This window comes from Mustela putorius, unplaced genomic scaffold (assembly GCF_011764305.1).
Source record: "Mustela putorius furo isolate JIRA1106 unplaced genomic scaffold, ASM1176430v1.1 tig00000174_pilon_pilon_pilon, whole genome shotgun sequence".
Taxonomy (NCBI): Eukaryota; Metazoa; Chordata; class Mammalia; order Carnivora; family Mustelidae; genus Mustela; species Mustela putorius.
The window spans coordinates 42,888,374-42,912,339 of record NW_025421304.1 but is presented as its reverse complement, the minus strand read 5'-3'; the positions used below and the strand labels follow the sequence as shown (position 1 = coordinate 42,912,339).

Genomic DNA, 23,966 nt, shown 5'->3' with positions numbered 1-23,966 from the left:
AACCCTTTTGGGAACCTGTTCCAGCTGCGCGTGTGCACGTGAGCACGAGAGGGTGCTAGAGTCCTAAACGCACACCTGTCTTCACGCTGTGCACCCGGACGCAGTCCAGGCCCACAGCACAGACCCATCATTCGGCCGGCGGTGTACCAGACCTGCAGGGTGGCCCAGCGGCCACAGTGAGCGAGGACGCTCGAGAAGCGAGGAGGACTTGGAGCCGAGGCCCAGTCGGCAGGCAGAGCGACTGCAGGGAGGGAGTCCCTGAGGACTCCTCTCCCTGAGGAGGCCCCCGGCCCGCATAAGGGCCACATGACTCCATGTAAAAGTTCCCATGAGCTCCTAATTTCTCACTGAAAATGCATCTCAAAATCATTTCATCCGCCTCACGGCAATTTGCAACCTCTATGGCTCTTAACATTTGAAAACCTTCTGTTTTCACTTTTTCAGAATCTTCTGAAAATCCACACCAAATTTCAAAATGCTATTATACTGGGGCACCCAGGGTTCCCATCAGTGAGCGTCTGACTCTTGATTTCAGCTCAGGTCATGATCTCGGGGCTGGGAGATGGAGCCCTGTATCAGGCTCAGGGCTGGACGTGGAGCCTGCTTGGGATTCTCTCTCTATTCCCACCCAGCCCGCCACCGGCTAGCACCATGAGCTCTCACGCTAAAAAAAATTCTATCACTCCAACCGCTAACTCGGAAAGCTGAACTCCCTTACACAAGCGATCACTTCCCATGCCGAGCACCTTCGATACACGTCTACACACGCAACTCGTGTTCTGGGCGTCACTATCAGCCAGGGTTAGCTTTAGGCTCCTCCTGAGAAGCCCAGATTTCCCTGTCCCTGATCTCATTCACTACACAAAGTCCATGTGCCCAAACAGATTCCACAATTCCGAGTCACCACGTGGGCAAAAACACACCCAAACCCTTTTAAGTCCTCACGTTCTTTACAAGGCTCTGTGCTCTCGGTTCACACGACACTGAACATGGATCCTGAAACAGTCGCGGCTGACAGAGAAGACAGCAGCACGAGGCAGTAGAAGAAATCACCCGGTACCCACACTCAGGCTGCCAACAAAAGAATCAGCACGGCACAAACGGGCCCAGTAACGTGCCTCTGAACGAGAACCATCGGGAGCAGGACCACAGATCTGCAGCCCACACATCTCACCCCCAGGAGCTGTGCTCGCCCAGAGCCCAGGCCCAAGACCAGGATTCATCACTGCACGTGAACTTCGCCACAGTAAATCTGACTGTCTAGACTCCCCCAAAAACAGATCAGGAGGATGAGGAAGTGGTCACTGCGAGAAGACACAGGTGGCCAGAAACAGAGGGAAGAGAACAAGAAACATGTAACTGGGCCACCAGCGGGCGCCGTGACATTCCCTTGAGAGAAGGCTTCCAACTAAACCCCCAGCTCCCTCCCACTGTGCATGTCGGCTCTCGCTCCGTAACGTTCCTTCCCACATCTGGGGAGCACGGGACACTGCTGTGTCTCTAATGCACCAGGCCCATGCTCACGTGCCCCTGCAACAGACCCGCCACAGGTAGGGGCCACGGCCCAGGGAGGAGAAGCACGTGGGGGCTCCCGAGACGTAAGGCGAAACCGCATCCGTGTAGGGCGCACCGGCAGGCGGCAGCTCTCCCTCTCCCGAAAACAGGGTCCGCCCAGAGTGACCATGCACGCGGCTCTTACCCCCTCCCCACCCTGGCACGAAACGCGGAGCTTTCCCAGACACCAGGCGCTGACACAGAAAGTTATCCCCGTGAACAGCCCGTGACGCATGGGACCAGAGCCCAAGAGAAGTGGGAAGGGCCGCGGTGGCTCCCAGGGTCAGGAAGCAAGTGGGAGAAGAGACCACGGGCTGTGTGTGGCCGCCGCCCCCGCGTGACTTGGAGCTGTGCTGGAAGGACGTGGAGGGCGGCCACGTCGTCGGGCCGCAGGGAGACTTAACACGAAGCCAGCAGTCGGTGAGTCTGCGCACTCTACAAGACCAGCAGTACGAGAACTTCCTCACGGGCTTCTGCAACTCAGGAGGCTATCAGGCTCCCCAATGAGCCCCTCTGCTCCCTAAAACCAGAACAAGCCTCAGGCGGTGCTCTTCAGGAAACCACACACCCACAAAGACACCAGGACCGGCATGGGCCCCACCACGTGGGAACTGGGGAGCGGCTCTAAGACCGTGGGGCCCCGTGTGAGTGACACGGAAAGAGCCGCAGCGCCTGGCACCGTCCTCCTGCGGGTGTGCGAGGCCAGGGGAGGCAGGCTGGGGCGCCGGGGGTGAGAAGGGGCGGGGGTGAGGGCAGGGGAAGGCCTCACGGCGCCCCGGCTTCCAGCACGGCCGCACTTCTCACTTGCCCCATCACGGACACCACGTGGGACGGCGTGTTCTGTCTTGCAAAACATCATTCTGTTTTGCAAATTTTTGGTTAACGTTAAAAATGAGGCTATCTCAAGCAGAATAACTTAACAGGACCCAGAGTCCGCCAAGGGATACGACAACAAGGAAACGGAAAGGACGCGCTGGACAGACCGGCCGGGAAAGGCAGCTTCAGAGCAACACGTGGGGTCTGTTTAAGTCAGAAAACCAGGCTGCCCTTAGGAAAGCAGAAGGCGACAGCTGGGAAAAATCCTCTGGCCACCGTTGGCGTTGTCCTGCCTGTCCTCGAGCTCCGTCTCAGCGGCCGTCCCGGACAGGACGGATGGTGAGCGCCGGGCAGAGCTGGACGGCAGCACGCGCTCGGACAGGCAACCGTGAGCAGACGATGAGTACAGCACCATCGGCCCGGCAGAGACGGCAGGCAGGGCGGCGGCCCACGGCCCTTCTCCGGCAGCGGCGAGAGGCACGGGTGCTGGCGGTCGAGCATCTGGGGAAGGCCGCGGCCCACACAGACAAGCCCAGGCCTGCGGCCACAGTGAGGCCCACAGCACGCGCAAAGCACGCACAGGACACTCGGGTCGTACCATGCTGAGAGCGGGCCTCCTCCAACATGCCCGGAGCACCTCAGGGGCTCAACGCCGGGCCTGCCATCTCGGCCACAGAGGCTGGGACCTCGGCCTTCCTGACCGACTCCGGATGTGCTGTGTCCAGCTGCACACGGTACTGCCATCATAAAAAGTCCATGCTGTTTTTCCTTTCAAAGCTTCCGAGTGGCCTTCCGCTCAGGAACAGAGACACAAACGGGGGGAATCCGACATCACGTGTGATACTCCGGTGAGGACAAACACTCAGTGGTCAAAACCAGAGGTGGATGATGGGCAATGACCCGTCCTCTCCTACCCGAGACGGGAGAGCGCTCTCCCCACCCAGAGAACACGGGCGAAAGCCGGCCGAGAGCCGCCCTCCACCTGCCTGGCCCAGCGACCTGCTCTCCAGACAGGGTCGGGGACATGGCGGGGCGCCTGGCGATGGTGGCATTGCCTTGGCCTCTGGGGGCGCCGGGCTCTGACGGAGACCCCAACGGAGGGGAGCGCGGTGGCCGCGGAGCAGGAGGCCGAGATACCATCAGGCCGAGGAGCTCGGCTGGGAGGTCTTGGCACCACTGCGGACACCCACAAACCTGCAGGAGACGGAGGAGAGCCGCAGCTCCAGGACCAGAAGATCGAGCCGTCGGGGACGGCGGGCCGCGCGGAGACGCGATCGGAAGCTTCGGGAAGACAGGCCGCGGCGGGAGGGGCCGGCTGCCAGCCAGCGCAGGAGCGACCCAACTGTCACAGTCCGCCCCAGAGGCTAAGCGGGCGCTGCCCTCCGGGGACGGTCGGCTCGGTCCCGCGGTCCGAGTGCGGCAGGGCTCGCGGGTTTCGGCGCCGGCCGCCCGCCGCAGAGCCGGAGCCCAGGACACGCGCTCGGCTCGGGGTCACCTCAGGCCAGGAGCCGAGGCACCGTCGGGCCACCGCTCTCCCGCAGGACCCCACAAGGGCAGACCCGGGGACCCTCCGTCCCCTTGGGTTGGGGGGAGGCCCGGGAGTGCGCGGCCGGACTCTGCGGGCTCTGCAGGCGCCAGACACAGAGACGCCGCATCACAGGCCGGGGAGCTCGGAGCGCGGCCGGAGACGCCGGAGACGGGAGGACCGACGGCTTCACCGAGGAGCCACCAGGGCTCTGGGCTCCTCCGCCACAGACCGGGCGGCCGCCACCTCGGTTTGCCTCCGGGGCTCTACGGACAGCGCGCGGGGCCCAAAAGCTCCGAGAGCGAACCCAGCGGATGACTCAGCCCGGGCGAGGGCGGCGCAATCCCGCCTCGGACAACGACGACTGAGAATCACGGCAACGGGCCCCTCCCGCAGAAGATCAGCAGGAACGTCCAGCCAAGTCCAAGTTCACCCATTACTGAGACCTGCGGAACTTCAAGCTAGGGGAAAGCGACCCATAGAATTCCCAGCTTTTTTCCCATGATCCTCTAGTCATGCAAAGTTAAATTAAAAAATTTTTTTTCTATTTTTCTATTTTTATTTTTCCTCTTTGCTATTTTAACATTTTAAACTATCTTATCAATACATTTTTAAAAATCTTTTTAAATTTTCATCATTAGTCATATTTTATCCCTGTATTGCATTTAACCTTAATTTTTATATATAGGGTTTTTTCCCTTTAAAATTTTGGGATACAATTTCTCTATTAGATCAAAATATACCCTGGGGCGCCTGGGTGGCTCAGTGGGTTAAGCCGCTGCCTTCGGCTCAGGTCATGATCTCAGGGTCCTGGGATCGAGTCCCACATCGGGCTCTCTGCTCAGCAGGGAGCCTGCTTCCCTATCTCTCTCTCTCTCTCTCTCTCTGGCTGCCTCTCCGTCTACTTGTGATTTCTCTCTGTCAAATTAATAAATTTAAAAAAAGCTTTAAAAATAAATAAATAAAAATTAAAAAATAAAAATATACCCTAAATGGAGCACATGGCTTTGTTCTAGTCTCCAGCCTGATCACACTCCTTCCTTTTCTTTTTCCCCACCAACTTCTTATCAATTCCTTTTTTAGAATCTTTTCTAATATTCATCTTTACAGTCATATACCATCCCTTCATTGTGTTTACCCTTATTTTTGTGTATATATATGTTTTTCTTTCTTTAAAATTTTGGGAGGTGGTTTCTTCTAACAGACCAAAATAGGCAGAAAGCATATTGGAGCAAACTATAATAGGTAATTTACCTAATATGGCCAAGGGAACAAGCATGAAAATCCAGGGGGCAAAGAGAACCCCCTCAAAATCAATTAAAAAAGGTCCACACCCCGTCATCTTAATGACAAAGAGAATACTTACAAGTCTTAATGACAAAGAGAAAATCCTGGAAGCAGCTCGGGACAAGAGGTCTATAACATACAACAGTAGAAATATTAGATTGGCAGCAGACCTATCCACAGAGACCTGGTAGGCCAGAAAGGACTGGCATGATATATTCAGAGCACTAAATGAGAAAAATATGCTGCTAAGAATACTATATCCAGATAGACTATCATTGAAAATAGAGAGATAAAAAGCTTCCAAGACAAACAAAAATTAAAAGAATTTGCAAACACCAAACCAGTCCTACAAGAAATATTGAAAGGGTCCTATAAGCAAAGAGAGAGCCTAAAAGTAACAGACCAGAAAGGAACAATATACACTAACAGTCACCTTACAGGCAATATAACGGCACTAAATTCATATTTTTCAAAAGTTGCCCTAATCAAAAGACAGAGGGTATCAGAATGGATTTAAAAAAAAAAACAAGACCCATCAATACGCTCTCCCCAAGAAACTCATTTTAGACCCAAAGATACCTCCAGAGTTAAAGTGAGGAGGTGGAAAATAATTTACCATGCTAACGGACATCAAAAGAAAGCTGGGGTGGCAATACTTATATGAGATACCCTAGATTTTAAGCCGCGGACTATAATAAGAGATGAGAAAGGACACTATATCATATATAAAGGGTCTGTCCAACAAGAAGATCTAACATTTTTAAATATCTATCCCCTAACATGGGAGCAGCCAATTATATAAACCAATTAATGACAAAATCAAAGAAACACATCAATAATAATATAATAATAGTAGGGGACTTTAACACACACACCCCTTACTGAAAGGGACAGATCATCTAAGCAAAAGACCAACAAGGAAATAAAGGCCTTAAAAGACACACTGGACCAGATGGACATCACAGACATATTTAGAACATTCCATCCCAAAGCAAGAGAATACACATTCTTCTCTAGTGCACATGGAACATTCTCCAGAACAGATCACATCCTGGGTCTCAAAGCGGGTCTCAACAAGTACTAAAAGATGAGGATCATTCCCTGCATATTTCCAGACCACTATGCTCTGAAACTAGAACTCAATCACAAGAGGAAAGTTGGAAAGAACTCAAATACATAGACGCTAAAGAACATCCTACTAAGAATGAATGGGTCAAACAGGAAATTAAAGAAGAACTGAAAAAATTCATGGAAACAAATGAAAATGAAAACACAACTGTTCAAAATTTTTGGGATGCAGCAAAGGCAGTCCTAGGAGCAAAGTCTAGAGCAATACGAGCCTTTCTCAAGAAACAAGAAAGGTCTCAAGTACACAACCTAGCCCTACACCTAAAGGAGCTGGAGAAAGAACAGCAAAGAAACCCTAAACCCAGCAGAAGAGAAATCATAAAGATCAGAGCAGAAATGAATGAAATAGAAACCCCCAAAACAGGAGAAAAGATAATGAAACTAGGGAGCTGGTTCCTTGAAAGAATTAATAAGATTGATAAATCCCTGGCCAGACTTACCAAAATGAAAAGAGAAAGGACGCAAATTAATAAAATCATGAGTGAAAGAAGAGAGATCATAAACAATACCAAATAAATACAAACAATCATAAGAACATATTATGAGCAACTATACACCAGCAAATTTGACAATCTGGAAGAAATGGATGCATTCCTAGAGTATCAACTACCAAAACTGAACCAGGAAGAAATAAAAAACCTGAACAGACCCATAACCGGTAAGGAGATTGAAGCAGTCATCAAAAATCTCCCAACAAACAAAAGCCCAGGGCCAGACAGCTTCCCAGGGGAATTCTACCAAACATTTAAAGAAGAATTAGTACCTATTCTCCTGAAACTGTTCCAAAAAATAAAAATGGAAGGAAAACATCTAAATTCATTTTATGAGGCCAACATTACCTTGATCCCAAAGACCCCATCAAAAAAGAGAATTACAGACCAATATCCTTAATGAACACAGATGCGAAAATTCTCACCAAAATACTAGCTAATAGGATCCAACAGTCCATTAAAAGTATTATTCACCACGACCCAGTAGCAATTTATTCCTGGGCTGCAATGTTGATTCAACATCCACAAATCAATGTGATACAATACATTAAAAAAAGAAAGAATAAGAACCATATGATACTCTCAACAGACGCTGAAAAAGCATTTGACAAAGTACAGCATCCTTTCTTGATCAAAACTCTTTCAATTGTAGGGATAGAGGGTACATACCTCAATATCACCAAAGCCATCTATGAAAAACCCACAGTGAAAATCATTCTCAATGGGGAAAAACTGAGAGCTTTCCCCCGAAGGTCAGGAACATGGCAGGCATGTCCATTATTTCCACTATCACCACTGCTATTCAACATAGTACTAGAAGTCCTAGCCTCAGCAATCAGACAATAAAAAGAAATTAAAGGCATCCGAATCAGAAAAGAAGTCGTCAAACTCTCACTCTTTGCAGATAATATGATACTTTATGTGGAAAGCCCAAATGACTCTACTCCAGAACTGCTAGAACTCCTACAGGAATTGAGTAAAGTGTCAGGATATAAAATGAATAAACAAATCAGTTGCATTTCTATACACCAACAAGAAGATAGGAGAAAGAGAAATTAAGGAGTCAATCCCATTTACAACTGCACCCAAAACCATAAGATACCTAGGAATAAACCTAACCAAAGAGGCCAAGAATCTGTACTAAGAAATCTATACTCATGAAAGTACTCGTGAAAGAAATTGAGGAAAACAAAAAGAAATGGAAAAACGTTCTGTGCTCCTGGATTGGAAAAACAAATAATGTGAAAATGTCTATGCTACCTAAAGCAATCTACACCTTTAATGCAATCCCTATCAATATACCATCAATTTTTTTCAAAGAAATGGAACAAATAATCCTAAAATTTACATGGAACCAGAAAAGTCCTGAATAGTCAGAGGAATGTTGAAAAAGAAAGCCAAAGTTGGTGGCATCACAATTCCAAACTTCAAGGTCTATTGCAAAGCTGTCATCATCCAGACAGCATGGTACTGGCACAAAAACAGACACATAGCTCAATGAGACAGAATAGAGAGCCCAGAAATAGACCCTCAACTCTATGGTCAACTAATCTTCAACAAAGCAAGAAAAAATGTCCAATGGAAAAAAGGAGTCTCTTCGACAAATGGTGTTGGGAAAATTGGACAGCCACATGCAGAAGAATGAAATTGAACCATTTCCTTACACCACACACAAAAATAGACTCAAAATGGATGAAAGACCTCAACATGAGACAGGAATCCATCAAAATCCTTGAGGAGAACACAGGTAGCAACCTCTTCGACCTCAGCCGCAGCAACATCTTCCTAGAAACATGGCCAAAGGCAAGGGAAGCAAGGGCGAAAGTGAACTATTGGGGCTTCATCAAGATCAAAAGCTTTTGCACAGCAAAGGAAACAGTGAACAAAATCAAAAGACAACTGACAGAATGGGAGAAGATATTTGCAAACGACATATCAGATAAAGGGCTAGTATCCAAAAATCTATAAAGAGCTTATCAAACTCAATACCCAAAGAACAAATAATCCAATCAAGAAATGGGCAGAGGACATGAACAGACGTTTCTGCAAAGAAGACATCCAGATGGCCAACAGACACATGAAAAAGTGCTCCACATCACTCGGCATCAGGGAAATACAAATCAAAACCACAATGAGATATCACCTCACACCAGTCAGAATGGCTAAAATCAACAAGTCAGGAAATGACAGATGCTGGCGAGGATGCGGAGAAAGGGGAACCCTCCTACACTGTTGGTGGGAATGCAAGCTGGTGCAGCCACTCTGGAAAACAGCATGGCGGTTCCTCAAACAGTGAAAAATAGAGCTACCCTGTGACCCAGCAATCGCACTACTGGGTATTTACCCCAAAGATACAAATGTAGTGATCCAAAGGGGTACGGTATGCGCACCCGGATGTTTATAGCAGCAACGTCCACAATAGCCAAACTATGGAAAGAACCTAGGTGTCCGTCAACAGATGAGTGGATAATGAAGATGTGGTATATATACACAATGGAATACTGTGCAGCCATCAAAAGAAATGAAATCTTGCTGTTTGCGACAACGTGGATGGAACTAGAGGGTATTATGCTGAGCAAAATAAGTCAATCAGAGAAAGACAACGATCATATGGTCTCTCTGATAAGAGGAAGTTGAGAGGCAAAGTGGGGGGTCATGGGGGGAAGGGACGTAAAAAATTAATGATGGGACCGGGAGGGAGACAAACCATAAGAGACTCAATCTCACGAAGCAAACTGGGGGCTGCTGGAGGGAGTGGGGAGGGAGAGAGTGGTTGGGTTATGGTCTATGGTGAGTGCTGTGAAATGTTTAAGCCTGACAATTCACAGACCTGTACCCCTGGGGCAAACCAACACACTGCATATTAATAACAATAAAAAAAAAAAAACACCTCATGTGTTTGTTCAAGACGAAACTGGAAACAGAGAAACTCCAATCTAAACAAGTGACTTAGGGTCCGCGGTGCTTCTCCCAAGGCTTTCAGAGGTTCCAAATACAACACACGGGGTGCCACTGTGCTCTCGTTTCTGAGTCCAGGGACACCCATGCTCCAGGCCCCATGCATGGCAAACACCAGGCCCCCACCAACACATCAGGGCCGCACTCGGCTGTTTCGAAGCAGGCAGCCCAGCTGGTCTGGAGAACAAGAAGTATTATTGTTGTGACAGCAAATGAGCTCTTGTGGCTCCGGGTCTCGTGGTATCAGGAAGATTCTCCAGACTCTCTTTCATCATTTTCAAATACCACAAACATCTCTGTAACAGAAACTCTCCAAAAGGGCATGGAAATATCAATGCTCCAAGTCACCGACAATCTCACTGGATGTTAGCAAGCTAGAACCTCCCCGCCGGATCACTCCACCTCGTAAACACGGTACATATCCCAAGTGTTCAACGACTATTCCGTTATGCTTTTTGTCAAAGATTTTTTTTAAGGCTGGTGACTGGCATTTTGCAGTAACCTCCACGAAAACCCCACCGCACTCTAGTATATAACTAGTGCACAAACACGGCCACCGACAGCACATGTGTAAGCTCACAGACGACAACGCTACAGGGACGGATGTTCCTCTACAAAACAAAAAACTACATCACACCCCACAAAGCCACACATGTAGCCCAGAGCCCCACCTGTGCACGTGTCCACGTGCTCCAAGACGTCCGTGGCTGCAGGGCTAGCACTGGCCTGTCCCCGAGGCTGATGCCGCACCAGCATCCGGCTGCCCACCCCGCCCCGTAGCAATGCCAGATCTGGCGACACCCACGGCAAGCTGGCATTAAGGGAGCGCATGTGAGCACTTACCTGCCCATCCTGGCCCACGTGGTGGATCTGGAGATTGCCCTGCAGAATGGGTGAAAAGGCAGAGATCAATGACCAGAAAAACTTCCAGACACAATGAGACAGAGGCAGGGGCAACCGTGCCATCTGTGAATAAACAGCAAAACTATGTGTACGAGTTCTACAAAAAGTCAACCCCTGTAACAATGAAACACCCAAAACAAAACAAAATCCGAGTTTACAGACTATTTTTTCTTATAAAAACCATTGTGCCCCCCCCCCAGTACTGACCCCAAATGGAATTGTCATGTTTTCCCCCAAATTCAATTTTGAAACAACTTTAGACCGAGGAGAACAAGAAGTTGTTGCACAGCGCTGTCCCGTGTACTCATCACCCAGGGCCCTGACGGGGACACCTGAAGCACCCAGGGGCAGGGCCCCAACCAGGGAGCAGACAGGACACAACATAACTGACCAGATCCCAGGCCCACTGGGGTCTGACCAGGTGGAAATGCATTTTCATTTGTTTAGGAACAAATGACTGTTACAGCACTAAGAGGCTCTGCTAAAACTGTCTGTACAGGTAGCTTCGCTTTGACAAAGTATTTGTTCAACGAACAAGTGTTTTGCGTGTGGGGACCAACCGCGGCTGTAACTTAGGACAAAGTAATTATTGACGGCATCAACGACTTCTTCTGATTCAGTGCACTCGACTCCTCATGGCCACAAACACTGGGCTACATGGACAGGAGGGACGCGCTTATGAGATGTGAAAAAAGGGGCGGATTCATGAAATCCAAGAGATGTTCTCCTGACTTTTTGGGCAGAAACAGTATGAACACGAATGCATAACGGTCTCCCTCCAGGAGGCTACCGTAAGTTCCAGGGTGTAGTGAAGGATCCCCTATCCTGGCAGGCGTCGGGGGCCACTACCTGGGCCTCGAACCTCTCTGCGCCCCTACAAGGGAGCCCCCCGCCCTCAAGGGAACCCCGTGCCTGCGACCGCCTCCAGCCGCACCGTCGGCTCTCCTCTCCCGCCCAGCGCTGTGGCCACTCCACGAGCTGGCTGCCCTCCTGCCGGGGTACCCCCTCACAGGACCTGGCCAGCGCTCACTCAGCAGCAGGTCCTTACCCCCCCCACCCCTGCCCCGAGCACCTCTGGGCCACTTCCCTCTGGACGTGGCCTGCTGCCAGGCACTTCCGTCCTAATAACATGTCCTAGGTCCCTCTCCCCGCAGCCCCGTCCCCGACCACAGCGACCTCCTGAGGAAACGGGAGTCAGGTGGTCACTGCGGGAGGCTGTGTCAGCTGGGGACTCCCAGCCATCCCCCCTGCTGGACCACGACCACAGAGCAGGCCCAGGGCAGTGCCGGGGGCCTCGACTTACCTCGCTGTCCTGCGTGATCTGCACCTGCTCACCCTGCGGCACCTGCGCGATGTGGAGATGGCCCTGTGGGATCCGCAGCAAGAGAAGACACCAAGAAGCATCAGAAGAAACCCAAAGCCACAGGAAACAAGCAACGCTTTCTGAAGCTCTTGCTCCGGATTGGCTGCTGGCAATTCCAGACCACTAAACCCTGAACAGCGTAAGAGAACATGCAGACGAGGCGGGGGAGCGCATTATCAAACAGCCTCCCGAAACCACCAAAGTTCTGGTCTGTAACAGACACACAGCACCGCAATGTTCTTAAAGAAGCAATGGGGCCCAGGAACAATCTGTTCCATCTTCAAATGGTACCAAACAGGCAAATTTAACCATGGAAATAGCATTAGAAGAAGACGAGAAACAGAAAGTTCCCAAAAAATGAGAACTTTTTTTTTCCGCCATCCTGTCAACCTGGAGGGACCAGAAAGCTCCCGGAAGCAGCAGGTGGTCCTCGCGGTCTGGGGTAAGAAGGCCACAGTGCTGTACGGGGTCGGTGGGAGGGGCCGCACTGGGTGTCTACCCTGAACGTGGGTCAGGCAAGGTGTTTAAATCAAGAAACAAAACTACTTAAATAGGTCAGTCAACACCAAGAACCCCGCCAATACGCCCTTAGGGCTGTGGGGGCAGGCAGGACCCCGCCCGGCATAAATGCCAGCAGGACTCCGCGCCGCTGCGAACGTGCTGCTGCGCTGGTTCTACTCCAACCGTGCAAACGGGATCGAAGGGATCCGCTCCAGAACCCCTCAAAGACTCTGCCACTAAGACGGGAGTAATGGCCTTGGTGACAGTCAGTCACACAGAGGACTCAGCATCCTCCTCTGGAAGGTGAAGAAAACCCCTCGAAAAGCAGTGGTTAGCAGCGTTCCGGAAGCCCACCTTTCCAAGGCAGCACGCCAAGTGCAAGGTCAGACCGGGGCCCCTGGGACTTGCAGGAGAACGCAGCTCGGTGGGACGAGGGCATCCGCAGGAGCCAGGGACACGATGAACGGGGCAGCTCCCTCGCGACACCCCCTACTCTCCTCGGCCACAGGGCCCCGTGATCGGGAGGACTTTTTACCCGGGCCGGGACATGCAAAGCAGAATGCGGCGCTCACAGCCTCCACGAGCTTAGCGCACGTCACACCACCCAGAGGAAGGGCTACGCAGGACTAAAGGTCCCTCCCTTTCTCTCCGGATGCCAGAAGGAGATGACTTTTTCTTCCTTCAGTGGAAGGGTGCCTGTTTCTGAACTGAGAAACTATCAACAGGGCACCTGCAGTGCACAGCAGGACAGGCCACAATGGGGACAGCTGAAGACCCAGACCTCGGAGCAGACGGTGGCCTCCGGGGTAGCACATGCAAAGGAGACGAAGGGGCCATGGGGCATGGCCCTCCCCACTGGCCGTGCCCCTGCCCCAGCCCCAGCCCCCTCCCCACATCCCTTCCGGAGGCAGACTAATGAGAAGGGTACATACTACTTGGACCTGTCCGTCCTCTCCGATCTGGTGGATCTGGACCTGCTGGGCGCCGGCCAGGGCGTAGTGCAGGGCCTGCGGCGGCGGCTGCGGCAGCTCACCGGTGGGGGGCGGGGTGCTCATCACGGTCTCTGCGGAGAAGGACAGAAGGCCTCAGGCACCAGCCCGAGACGGGCGGCCCCAGCCCCGTGCAAGCCTCTGGGCTTCCTTCCCTCCCCAGCCCCACATCCCCACAGAGAAGAAAGGGAACTGCTCCTCCCGAGTCCGGTCGACAGGTCCCAAGGGAGGGCCCACGGCATCGCCTAGAGACCGCAGTTCTAAGCGCGGGGGAATGGAGGTTTCCGACCTGTGGACACAAGGGGGCTGAAGGACTGACTGCTCGGACAGACGATTCTCATCTGTTTGTTAAATGAAGTGGCTCCAGAGTCATCAGCAAAAATGAAAAGGAATAAAGTTGGTAATAGTCTGCTTTACACCAGCAGTAAATAATACTTGTTCACGGACAATTAAACTCACGGGGGCGGGGGGGGGGGGTCCCCAACCACTTCTTTCAAGATACATTTCCAGTAAAACCTCACTCCCTTTGTTTAATCCAAAATAATACATTGTGTCGACGTGTTGTGTGTTCGTTTCAGCTGCAACCTTATCTTAACAGAACTTTCTTAAACACTTAGAACATTAAAGCCTCCGAAAAACATTCTGATTTTGTGTGTACAATTTTCTGCAGAGAATTATGGCAGACGGATAGTAAAAATGTAAACACGCATCACGGCAGGGCGAGACTCAGTGTGAAGTGAATGGAAGGAGAAAAAAGATGTAAAATGTCTGCTTACCCAACGGAAGCTTTTCGTTCTTTAACAGCTTAATGGTGGGCATTACGGGGACATGAAACATATAATCCACTGAATACGTCTGCATGCGAGATGTTAACCCTTGCATTATGTCAGAAATGACATCCTTTTCAATGATTTCAAAGTATAATGAAAACTTCTAGCTGTCAACATTTTAAAACGTCAAGTTAAAAATACGCAAGGAAGAATACACATTTTCTAACCTCTTAAAGAGGGTATCTGACCAAAACATTTAAAGTTCACTCTGCTAGTTAATAAGAATTACATAACTGAATAGATTCCCAAATCATTCTGCTCTAGTGTTAGGGGCGCCCAGGTAGCTCAGTGGGTTAAAGTGGGTTAAAGCCTCTGCCTTCGGCTCAGGTCATGATCTCAGGGCCCTGGGATCGAGTCCCGCATCGGGCTCTCTGCTCAGCGGGGAGCCTGCTTCTCCCCCTCTCTCTCTGCCTGCCTCTCTGCCTGCTTGTGACCTCTGTCTCTGTCAAATAAATAAATAAAATATTTTTTTTAAAAATCACTGATCTTGCCAATTCTCTATTGGCTCCAATAAAGGAAGAATGAGTCCCCGAGGCTGTAAAGACACTGCAGAAGACAGGCCATGCGGGTATGAGGTCAATGGTTTCCAAGCCTAAGATTCAAATTACTGAGTCTACCAGCGAATCAAGTGCTCCCCACAGTCATTCTACATAAAGAACAGTTTCAGTCCACGTCTCACAATCTGTGCTGACATCAAAGTCCAGCCAAGAAGCTGTGCTGGATGCTTGCTTGTGATCGAGCCGACACCACTGACCCTGCGAAGGTTTCAGACCGCAGCGCCCGCCGTCAGAGCGCGCACCAGGAAGGCCACCCGGAGGGCCTCCCCCGCCTGCCTGCCAACCTGGCTCTTCTCCACATCCGGAAGAAAGGCAGCTGCACACACAGATGGGCTAATTCTCTGCAAGCCTAAACTACTGGGCCCCGCACAGACACCCGTGAGGACTTAAACTCCCTGATGAGGCCTGCAGGGTGGGTACAGAGCGGCACGGCCAACAGTGAAACGCGGCCATCTTTCCCTCCAGCACGTCCAACAGCTCACACGCTGCGGCCAGACAGGAGAGCGCATTACCAATGTTTTAATAAACTGATTTTGTAAACATCCATGGACACTAGTAATTTTAGTCTGTGCTCACAGGACAGCACGAAATCAGCTTTAAACAGAGGAGCCTGGACTCAGAATTTCCTTTTTTTTTTTTTTTTTTTTTTTTTTTTTTTAAAGATTTATTTATTTGTTTATTTGACAGAGAGAAATCACAAGTAGTAGGAGAGGCAGGCAGAGAGAGAGGAGGAAGCAGGCTCCCCACTGAGCAGAGAGCCCGATGCGGGACTCGACCCCAGGACCCTGAGATCATGACCTGAGCCGAAGACAGAGGCTTTAACCCACTGAGCCACCCAGGCGCCCTCAGAATTTCCTTTGTAACACGTATTTGGAAGTTCTTTTTTTTGGCTGCTGATAATTCAGGAGTAAGCAAGGCAGACGCAGCTGGAGTCACTAGCCATTCCAAAGTGAGCCAGGAATCCGGGAATTTTCCTGATTATTTCTGTCACCGCCTCAGACTTGCCTGAGGAGGCAGGGAGGGAGCAAACCGGACCAGGACAGGCCCCAGAGCCCCCCAGAGCCCCAGAGTCCCCAGAGCCCCCCGAGCCCCCAGAGCCCCCAGAGCCCCCGAGCCCCCAGAGCCCCCAGAGCCCCCAGAGCCCCAGAGCCCCCAGAGTCCCAGAGCCCCAAGAGTCCCAGAGCCCCAGAGCCCCAGAGTCCCCAGAGCCCCAGAGTCCCCAGAGCCCCCCGAGCCCCCAGAGCCCCCGAGCCCCCAGAGCCCCCAGAGCCCCCAGAGTCCCAGAGCCCCAAGAGTCCCAGAGCCCCAGAGCCCCAGAGTCCCCAGAGCCCCCAGAGTCCCAGAGCCCCAGAGTCCCCAGAGCCCCAGAGTCCCCAGAGCCCCCAGAGTCCCCAGAGCCCCAGAGTCCCCAGAGCCCCCAGAGCCCCCAGAGCCCCCAGAGTCCCAGAGCCCCAGAGCCCCCAGAGCCCCAGAGTCCCCAGAGTCCCCAGAGCCCCCAGAGCCCCCAGAGTCCCAGAGCCCCAGAGCCCCCAGAGCCCCCAGAGCCCCCCAGCCCCCAGCCACCAGCTACTTCCCTTTATGTGATTTTAGTCAGGTGTGCAACACAAAATCAGAAACAATGACACCGACAGAGATTTACGAAGCCAAGGACATTTTAGGGGTGTCTGGGGGGCACAGCTGGCTAAGCGGCCAACTCTGTCTTTGGCTTAGGTCATGATCTCAGGGTCCCCATGTCAGGGTCAAGGGGTCCAGCCCCGCACCAGGCTCTGCACTCAGCATGAGGTCTGCTTGCATTTCTCTCTCCGTCTCCCTGTCCCCCTCACCCCAGCTCTCACATGCTCGCTCCCTCAAATAAATAAATACATCGTTTAAAACAAACAAAAAAAAGCCATGTATTTTTTTTCTCAAGTTTGACAAAAGAAAAATACATGTTTTGTGTTTCTCTTGCAAACTCAATTCCAGCGCTCAGCAGGAAGCCTACAGCCGTGAGCGGACCACACAGGAAGCAGCCCCTGTTGTGACTGGAGAGCTGCACAGACTCCGGGCACGGAGGCCTTGGCGGAGGCGGACAGGTTCTCCTGTGGGACAAGGACACCTGGGCACAGGCGTGATTCCTTCCTGAGGACACGGGCGGGCCACGAGAAGCATTGCCGTGTCATCAATGGACATGGTCTATTCCAAACAACACGTCCTAGGACCCCCGACTCACGTCCCCACGTGTGGAGCCTGCCCCGGGGAGCGGGCACTGGACATGCGCTCACAGGACGGCTGCTTACCACCCCCGAGAGGCCAATAGCACCGGAAAGTTACTCAAACCCAAAGCCCCTTAGAAGAAATACCGAAATACGTGTAAATAAACAAGTAAAGGAACTCAATTCCTGATCAACGAACTACCGGCAGTTAAAAGAAACACTAGTGACCGGAAGAGAAGGAAAGACTCCAAATACACAAAATGTCATAAAATCGCCGACCGCACAACAGAACTCAAACCTGCATGCAAGGTAAAGCCACTGGGTCTCCAATCGGGGTGAGAAGCAGGGTGAGGGCTGGCCGGCCCCACGACCCCACCACCGATGGGACGCGACACTCACACACCCCGGTGCGGGCTGGCCTGCAGGCATCACTGCTACTTGCTGGAAACACGGACTTACAGGGTTGGGTGGACTGAACCAGAAAGGGAACAGAACCGGATTCCCGGGGCCACTCTGCCTCGCCAGCACCTCCAGAGACGGGCGCACACCGCGTCCACAGAGACAGCGCCGTCCTGACATTCCTCCTCTGGCATTCGGGACACGCACGGACGGCCAACTGCGCATCCAGCTCTGTGTTCTGCCACCTGGACCCCAGGGTGAGGAGGACAAAGCCCACCTCCCTGAACTCTCCAGACCCATAGAGGCAGTCGACTTCCTCAAGGAGAGACGGCTTCTGCGCGTCCCCCAGTGGCTGCCTCCGAGTCCCCAGGACAGACCGGCTCAGCGCCAACAGAAAGGTCTGGACTCCCCACTAGGAGGTTCTTCAGGGCGGCCGCTCACAAAGGCAGGGCTTTGGGGCACAACGTGTGTGGCCACCTCCCATCTCCGGGAACTGCTGGCAAGTGACGCCCAGAACGACAGGAGAAAAGCCGCTTCCTGAGGTCGCCTCAGAAGGACAAAACCCTGCAAGAATGTCCGGCGACCCGGTCCCCACCGTGCTTCAGAACAGGTTCCAGCCGGCCCTGACCATGCTACCCCGGGACCTGGGACCGGCCCCAGCCACGGCCTCAGGTTCTACGAGCCGTCGCCAAGGGAGCTTCTGGGGAGACTTGGTTTTCAATGTTCCCGTTAAGCTGCTCGGAGACGGACTGGTGAAAAGCAATACTGAAACCACACCGGTTCCCAGGGAGATGTTCCTAGGGGAAAGCCAGTCCTCCGCCGACACTGAAAGAAGAGTCTGGAAGGCCCGTTTTCTTGTGCACAAGTGGAACTGAGGCGCTACACTGAGAACAGTAGTAACGAACACCGCAGTCCCGCGTGCACCCCCTCCCCCTCACCGGCTGTCCCCATACGGACCCCAGGGCTCTGTTCGGGACCTCGGCTGCAGGACGTGACACAGCGCCTCACCGCCGCAGCTGCCACCATCCTGACTGAGCTCCTCCTGCTGCTTCGAACGCAAGCAGGATGAGGAAGACAGCCAGGCCCTGCTCTCCAGGCCTCCATCCAGAACACTTCCAGGAGGGCCCCCCGGCAGTGGCCCACAGGAACCCGCCCGCAGGGCGCACACAGAAGGGGCCTCTGGTCACGGGGCTCCACGTGGACACCACGACCCCGCCCCCGGGCCCCCGGGCCCCCGGGACGGGACAGAACATACCTGAAGCGCTGTACGAAGACGAGGACGGCGTTCTCCGGGAGAAGCTCTTGACGGCCAGGCTCTGGCCTCGCTGCTTCCGCCGCCAGGCCGTCCGACACTTGGAGTCGATGCTCTGCTTGATCCGGTACCAGTCGGACTCCGTGATTCCGAACTTGTAGAACAGGTGACCTGTAAACACAGCCGGACTGCGGCACCAGGAGGGGCGGGCCCCCAAGCATCCGGCGCAGGAGCGGCGCGGCCCGAGCACCGCCCCGGCAGACACCCCCGCGGGGCTCTTGACGCATTCCGCTCACTTACGCTACAGGCAGCCGACTGGTCCACGCAGCGACGAGCGGGGTGCTGGGTGCCCGGAGCCTCCGAGACACCCACGCTTGACTCTGTCCACTCCCGCGGACAGAGTAACACGGGGACATTACCCCCTCAACGCCCAGAACAGAACTGGGGCCCGTGACCCCATCGGAGCCCCATTCCCAAGAACCAGCTCGCCCTCTCCTGGGCCTCCGTGCCTGCAGCTCTCCCCCACTCCCGCAAGTCTCTGCTCAGACACGACCTCAGTGACCCTGCCCCTAACCAGCCCAAGGGACCCCGAGTCCCTCCCACCCGCACCGCCAGCCAGCTCTCGAGCATCTCCAAGAACTGACGTATTTACTGTTCAGTGTGCCAAGAGCCCAGACCCTGGGCACGCGGCACACGCTTCCGTGCCAGCAGACTAACTGTGGTCACAATTCATCCAAAGACACTCTTCTGTCACTGCCCGGGTCTGACGCTGGCCTCTAGGACTTGGTCCGGAGGAAAACTCAAAGGGCACGTTACTCTTCATGCCCGAGGGCCCTGCACACCCTGGTGGAGGGCATCTCCTCACTCTGCTGCCCACGACCCCAGAGGGCCCACTCCTCACCATGGAGCATCTTACTGGCGCCCACATGTGTTCACTTCCACGACAGAGCCCTCTCGGCACACACACCCAGCACCAGAGACCCCCGCCATCATCCACAAGGAAACTGGGCATGAGGGAGACCACCGAGGAACGGATGGCAGACAGAGACCCTCCCTGGACACTTCACCCCTTCTCTGGGCCAAGTCACAGTCACGAGCATGGGAACAGGAAGACACCTCGTCTACACGGTGACCTCCTCTCAAGCCGGCTGGTGAAACTTCACTGGTTAACAGGAAAATAAACGGACAGAATCCAAAAGTTGAAGACTAAAAAAAAAAACGGGGCTGAACAACACCGATTTGACCGCTGGGAGGGCCGTGTTTACGCCGTCCACTGAGAGCGACCTGGCGCCCGCTGGGAGGGCCGTGTTTACGCCGTCCACTGAGAGCGACCTGGCGCCCGCTGGGAGGGCCGTGTTTACGCCGTCCACTGAGAGCGACCTGGCGCCCGCCCCCTAAAACCTCCTCCCGCGAGCCCGCCGCCCGGAGAGCCACCAGGAGAGCTGGTTTTCCCGTATCCTATGCAGTATCGAGTTTCTTCTGTCTTGGAAAGACACTTCTTGGCTTTACAAGCATGTGCTAAGACCAGATCTAAACACAACAGCCCAAAGTCCCGTGACCTACATCGACGGGGACCCGGATGAGAAACACTGATGGAAAGAAAAGTGACCCAGTCACTCCGACAGCTCTTGTGACCCTCGTGCGCAAGAGGAAATACACACACGGAGTGGCCCCTTCTTTGCTTTCTGGTGTTCGGGCCGCCTCTCAAAGAGCCACAGACCAGTAATCAGTATCTACCAAGTGGCCGCCACGTGCCCCATGTGGCCTTGAGTGCAGGGGCGGACTGAGAAAGTCCGGGCGAGTTGCCAGCACTGGTGACAGAAGCCCAGCTCCCGGGCAGCAGTGCTCTCCAAGACGAGAGAAGAAAACGCAATCACGGCCTCCGAAGGGCCCCCAGGCAAGCGCCACAATGAGGAGGAACATTCTAGCCCGTCTTCCTGCCCTCAGACCCCCACACTCAGGGAGAAACCTTCCCGAGGCCTCTAGGGGCTAATGACATGCTGTGAAATTTTGAAAAACGCGTTAGGAACAGAAACGACTACCTACAACACACACAGACATACGAGCAACGAGCAAGAACGTTACTATTTAAATTCAACTCTGTAAAAACCAACAGCCGTTCAACACCTGGCTTGCACGCGCTCGTGCGTCACAAGCCGTCCGTCTCAGTCCTCCCTGGGCCTCACGCTACCCACTCCTTCCATCAGCAGCGCCACCTGCCACCCCCACTGCACGCGCCCGCGGGGACAGCCCAGCGGGAGGAAGGCGCCCCCCACGGTGCACGCCACCCAGGCTTCAGCTCGGCCTTCCTGAGCTTGTCAGGGCAGCGGCCGGGGGCCTGAGACCCTGCGCGCCCCCAAGACAGCTGCGTTCTCGGCCACGTCTCTGCCGGCACCGAGCAGCCCCACTTCACAAGCGCTGGAGGAGAAACCTCGGTAATGAGGGACAGAAAACTCACTTTAACTGCCTTTTCACACTGTTGAAGCATCTTCTCTCTTGTGTTATCTGATGCTTCCAAGAAAACCTCATGAGCTAAGAATGCCAGGCCCCCAGCTTCAGTTCCTCTCCAAGTATCAGTCAGGAGTGAGACACGATCCTGAAATCCAGGCCTCCAGGCACCCACCCAAGCAGAGCAGCAGTGGCCACAGAAACCCCAGCTCCGGCCCCCTCTGCCCCGCACGGCACCGCCCGCCCGGTGCGCCAGTTCTCCCGACCTCCGTCCACGAGGCCGCCACCACGGCGCCCGGGCAGGAGGCATGGCAACCAGAAGGCTGCTCCCAGGGCTGTGCCCCAGCACATGGGGTCCCCAGGAAGCTGCAGGGTCTGGGTCATCCTCAAGGCGAGCCGCTTGTCACCTCACCGTCTTGGAGGAGAACGCTCAGCTGCCCCCAATACACTGCCTCCCCAGCCTGCTCCACGGCTTCCCGGGCAAGCTCTCCGGCTACCCCCCCCAAAGATCCAAAGCTCCATCAGCGTCCACTGCCTTCCCACTTCCCGGAGCACCCATCCTCACACTGGGGCTGTGAACTGTAAGACCAGACGCCCAGCTGTGTAACACGGAGCTCCACAAGGGCCGAGGGAAAAAGGAACAGAGCTGGCCATCTCCCGTCCGTGGTGGGTGGCACGGGGCTTATCAGAAAGAGGAATGAGAAACATTATCACTGCTTGTGGAATCTCGAGTTCAAGGACAAAGAAAAGCAGAAAGCGGAGTGCCAGAAATTTATGTCCCAAAAGGAGCCTCGATAAGGACTGACCCAGAAAAACAAGAGAAATCTTTAGCCCGAGTGAGGGGAGCAGCCAGTGTGTCTCCGCGTACTGTGTGTCTGGTATCCTGGGCTCAGAGCCGAAGCAGCCCCCGCTCCCGGAGCAGTGAGAAGCTCCCCGAGCAGTGAGAAGCTCCCCGAGCAGTGAGAAGCTCCCCGACAGCAGAGAAGCACAACGGGAGGGGCCCAAGGCCCCCCACGGCCTTGCGTCCAGGCGCCCCAGCAAGGGCCCCAACAGTCTCTCACACGGGCTGACCACACCTGCCTCCCAGCCCCAGGCTCACGGTGGCCCCTCAAGGTCCCCAAACCCACCTGCCGGGCACCCCTGGGGCAACTGTGTGACGCACTATGGCTGATTACCAAGTTCCAAAGAACCCAGGCCCCAGGCCCCAGGAAGTGTCCCCCAAAATGCATGTCCTTCCCAGGACCTCAGAATGTGACCTCCCTCAGAAGCCAAGTCTCTGCAGACGGGGTTAATTAAGATGGGGTCAGAGGAGGAGCACACGAGGCTCTCAATGCACCATGATGGGTGTCCTTCTAAGGAGAGAGGAGAGACATCCCCACAGGGAGGAGACGGGCGAGTATCAACACCGGGGGGATGGAAGCCGTGTGGGCACAAAACCCCAGCACCAGCAGAAGCTGGAGGGCGCCAGGACTCCCCCCTTCCCTTCAGACACTGTGCGGTCAGACTTCCAGCCTCTGGGGCGGACAGAGAGCCAAATGCTGCCGCAGTTAGCACCGCAGGGGGCTGCGCCCGGTGGCAGGCACCCAAGACGTTCCTGCACCCCAGTACCCACAGCGGCACCAGGACACACACAGGCACGAGCTGCCCAGCCTCTGGGTGCCCTCACGGAACACGACCTCCAGTCGGGGCGGCTGCCGGGGCAGAACGGGCCAGCCGCAGTCCCCTGAGAGAGCAGGACCCGAGTCCCGGTCAAGTGCTCGGTGGCCTCCTGGGGATCTCTCCTCCACGTCTGCAGGCTTCCCAGATGCCTTCCGAGACGGGGCCGTCCGAGCGACACGCACGTTCCTTGTCTTTCCCGCAGCCCCCCGGGGGGCGTGCTCACGGCGGCTCACCCTGCGCAGAGGTGCCGGCCCCGCCAGCGCAAGCCCGAGAGCAAAGGCTCTGTGCTCGGCTCGATGGGAGCGCACCAGCCCTGGCGTTCTCGGGGCCATTACTCAGATGCTGGCCCCTGCTGGGGAAGTCACCGGAATGCGCTGATGCTTCGGGCACACTCTGTAAGGTCGGGTTGCCCGAACCTGGGGGAGCCCGGCAGCTCCCAGGAGCCCCGAGACGTGCACACGCTGGGAAGCACGTGTGCTCTTCGGGGAGCAGCTTCCGCCCTGCCTCTACCTCTCAGAAGACCCTCGCTCCCGCACGACAAAGGCAGTTCGTGGAAACAGCCTACCGTACGCCTCGAAAATGCTGTTTTCCCCAGTAAGACCAGACAGAGCAGGAGAGACAACATCTGCAGGAGCCACTCTGTGTGGGCGGCGCAGGCCCCCAGTGCTACCCCGCGGCCCTGCAAGGCCACTCTCCGCTCTGGGAGGGGGGCAGGGGGACCGACCTAGGGTCCCAAGTCGTGGCTCAAACCCACTCCTGCTTGCACTTCTGCACCCCAGGACCGAGCTGCGTGGGGCTTCAGAGAGGCCGCAGGCATAGGCGTGGACCACCAGATAGGGGCTCTCCCACTGGGGCCACCGACGGCTGCTCCCTGCTTCCCAGCCAAGATGCCAGACACCACCTCCTCTGAAGACCGCGTCCTGACAGCCCCTGTGGTCGCGGACGGGCAACCGGTCCCTGGCAGAGCTGCGGAGCACAACCTGCAGACACCCCCTCACGAGCATGGCAGGCCCCCGCCCCGCAGCCTGCGCTCCTCCTGCCGGGCCGCACACACAGGCCGCAAGCCCGGAACGGCGGTCAGACGGCTCCTCCCAGGACACCGGCCGCTACCACG

General features: G+C 54.5%; 1 protein-coding gene across 6 annotated transcripts in view; it reads right to left on the bottom strand.

Annotated features, from left to right (window-relative positions):
• The window catches only part of LOC101673278 (BTG3 associated nuclear protein), a 117,858-nt gene that overhangs the window by 38,091 nt on the left and 55,801 nt on the right, over positions 1-23,966 (bottom strand). For 4 of the 6 annotated variants that reach the window (XM_045076415.1, XM_045076413.1, XM_045076416.1 and 1 more), the window contains 4 exons: positions 18,749-18,916; positions 13,459-13,589; positions 11,966-12,037; positions 10,603-10,641 (listed from right to left, as the gene is read on the bottom strand). In XM_045076415.1, the coding sequence (XP_044932350.1) occupies positions 10,603-10,641; positions 11,966-12,037; positions 13,459-13,589; positions 18,749-18,916 (410 nt within the window). The remainder of the gene's footprint in view (positions 1-10,602; positions 10,642-11,965; positions 12,038-13,458; positions 13,590-18,748; positions 18,917-23,966) is intronic. The other 2 variants (XM_045076414.1, XM_045076417.1) reach the window with 1 other exon arrangement.